The sequence below is a fragment of the Dioscorea cayenensis genome, unplaced genomic scaffold, assembly GCF_009730915.1.
Source record: "Dioscorea cayenensis subsp. rotundata cultivar TDr96_F1 unplaced genomic scaffold, TDr96_F1_v2_PseudoChromosome.rev07_lg8_w22 25.fasta BLBR01001632.1, whole genome shotgun sequence".
Classification (NCBI taxonomy): domain Eukaryota; kingdom Viridiplantae; phylum Streptophyta; class Magnoliopsida; order Dioscoreales; family Dioscoreaceae; genus Dioscorea; species Dioscorea cayenensis.
Window position 1 is genome coordinate 8,061 of NW_024088023.1, and position 2,724 is coordinate 10,784.

The 2,724-nt window shown below is 41.7% G+C and overlaps 1 protein-coding gene across 1 annotated transcript; it reads left to right on the forward strand.

The window, feature by feature from the left end:
* Nucleotides 1-1,124: 1,124 nt before the first annotated feature.
* Nucleotides 1,125-1,643, forward strand: LOC120256765 (30S ribosomal protein S17, chloroplastic-like). The gene has a single exon (XM_039264431.1). The coding sequence runs from the start codon at nucleotides 1,151-1,153 to the stop codon at nucleotides 1,604-1,606; it is 456 nt and encodes a 151-aa protein (XP_039120365.1). The 5' UTR covers nucleotides 1,125-1,150; the 3' UTR covers nucleotides 1,607-1,643.
* Nucleotides 1,644-2,724: the final 1,081 nt, after the last annotated feature.

Sequence of the window (2,724 nt, forward strand, 5' to 3'; positions counted from 1 at the left end):
TTTTTTCTTACCAGTCGAAATGCTCAGCTAATTGCTTGCCGTCGATCGCATTGAAGAATCCTCGCGTTCGAGGCGATTATGAGAGCATTTCGACTCAAGCGAAAAAGATAGTTTAACTTGTTGCGTGATTGCGGCTAATATTCTCAAGATAAGGGAAGAAGGTTCGCAACGTCGCTTTCGAGATCAAGTGGTTGTCCGTGGGAAGAAGGAGGGGCGAGGAGGAGGAGGAGGAGGAGGAGGAGGATGATGAGGGACGACGAGTGGTTGTCCGTCGGGAGGGTTCTTTCTGCGGTTGTTATGGTGTGAATTCACTGGCGGTGACTCTTCAGTGTCAGGAAAAAAAGTTAAGCGCGATGGTAGGCGTTGGCGAGTGAGAGCGAGCGGGTGTTCGGGAAAAATTATGTTCAGTCGTAAATTTTAATCGCAGTCGTTAATTCTTATCGCGGGATACCCTAACTTGCGCACTGCCACGTCTTTGCCGCTGATTAGGATCGAAGCGAAAAAGATCGCGTTTCTGCGAGAGACTTTGAGAATTCTGACGTTAATATGAATAGTTATCACGTATGAAAAACAGCGTTAAAAGGAGATGGGAAGTATTACGCGGATATGATAATTATTAAACATGTTAGTAAAATATTTAAGCGTTAAACCAAGCGAAAGCCCGTGAGTTGAGCATGATGTGATTTGGTGCTTTCGCTTTCAGAGTTTTCGAGTGAAAATGGGATTTACGACTGGGCCGTTTGAAGTGAGCGGTGGGGGTAAAAGGGAAGTTAAACATCTAACGGAAGAGATCGTCGGGGTGTCTGCAAAAAGTAGGAGGGTTTTTGGGAAGTTTTGAAAGTTCACGGTGGGCTTGAATGACCTCACGAGGAATAATTCGCCATCTGTACTAGAGGGAGAGAGCGAGAGGTAATTCCGCATGGGGACTCAGGGGGCCATGAAAATATAAATAGAATGGTGAGAGGTTCAAACTTGAGACCTCATGATATGAGATTTTCAAATCAATTTTTAGTTCACTTAGGTTTAGGAGTTTGTTAAACCAAAATAACTGATATTTTTTTAATTAATTAATTAATTAATTAAAATAATAGAAAGCAAAAAGGATAACATTGGCCAACACTACGAGCCCTTCACTCTCACATCTCCAACGATGATCCTCACCTCGCCCTTCATCCATGGCGCCATTCCCTCCCTCCGCCTCCCAAAGCTCCAACCTTTCTCCTCTTCTCCGCCTCCTCCCCCTCCCTCCATCTCCATTTCGATCAAAGCCATGAAGACGATGCAGGGCCGAGTCGTCTGCGCCACCAACGACAAGACCGTCGCTGTCGAGGTCGTCCGCCTCGCGCCTCACCCCAAGTACAAGCGCCGCGTCCGCAAGAAGAAGATCTACCAGGCTCACGACGCTGACAACCGATTCCGTGTCGGCGATTTTGTTCAGCTCGAGCAGTCCCGTCCTATCAGCAAGACTAAGTCCTTCATCGCTTTGCCTGTCACTGCTAAGAATGTGCCTAAAGGCCCTGAGTCTATTCCTGAAGAGCTGTTAGGATTCCACTCAATCGCAGCAGCAGGAGTAATTGAGAGAAATCTTATCTTGTTCTTTCTCTAATTCGTGGTGTACTTCCTTGTTCTGCCTTAAAGTTGGGATTTTTTTATGAGAATTCAATGTGTTTAGTGTTTTGGTTTTGGTTTCTTTTAACAATTGCTCTCTTGAATGGCTACTGATGGTTTTTGATAATGTTGTTTGTTTTTGCTGCTTTAATCCAATTGATTGTATTGAGATTTTGTAGTTTGTGATCATGAGGTTGTGGTGCTGGTTCAAAGGAAGCACGTATGGAGTGAATTTATCTCCTTTGTGGATTTATGACTTCAGTAGCAGCTTAGACGTTCAGTGTTGAAAAGACTTTTGTTCTTATTCATGCTGTGAGAATATGTTTTGTTAGGCAAAAGTTGGAATTTTATGATTGCTCTATCAATTTGGTAGGCTGTAACAAATTTTCTAGTTTATATGGTTTTCTCATGTTCATGCTAGAATTTGTCATAATGGCGAGGCTGTATTGGAAACTTAAGATTAGTGGCATGCTTCTTCTATAATACTATAATGTTCTTCACTGGCTTTCTGCTTATTTTCGTCATAATAGATACCAAGCTTTATACCGAGTACAACAACTACAGTGAAGATTATCAGGTCAGTTACTTAAAATCCTTATGAGTACAAAAAACTTAGAAATTATGATAAACCGGCTAGAGGTGTGTCAGTGACCCTGGTCCAGGCCCTGGTGATGGAGTATATATTGCTGATGGCATCTAAATTCACTGATAGGTTTGATGACTTTGCTGATTTCCGTTGTTTAATGTTTTTTTCTTCTTGAAGGTTTTGCGAAAGGAAGGAGCTTGATTAATATTAAACCGTATAAGAAAGAAGAAACAGAAGCTACAAGTATATGAATTGTCACAACAATGATAAGCAGGAAGACATATCAAACAGTAGTCATTTGCGCCATTGGAGCTGGAAGTAGTTCTCGGATCTCTTAGAAAAAAGGTATGTCGTTATGCTTATGCCTTGTTTTAAGATGGAAACACTTCTTAGCTATAATATATGTTTCTTCTGAGCTTTTTTAAAGCAGATTAGTAGGTGGGAAATTTTTTTCTGGTGTTCAGAACCGTCTTGAAATAGGATTGTCCTTATTTTCCTCAATTACGTAAGTATAACTTCATTTCCACTCT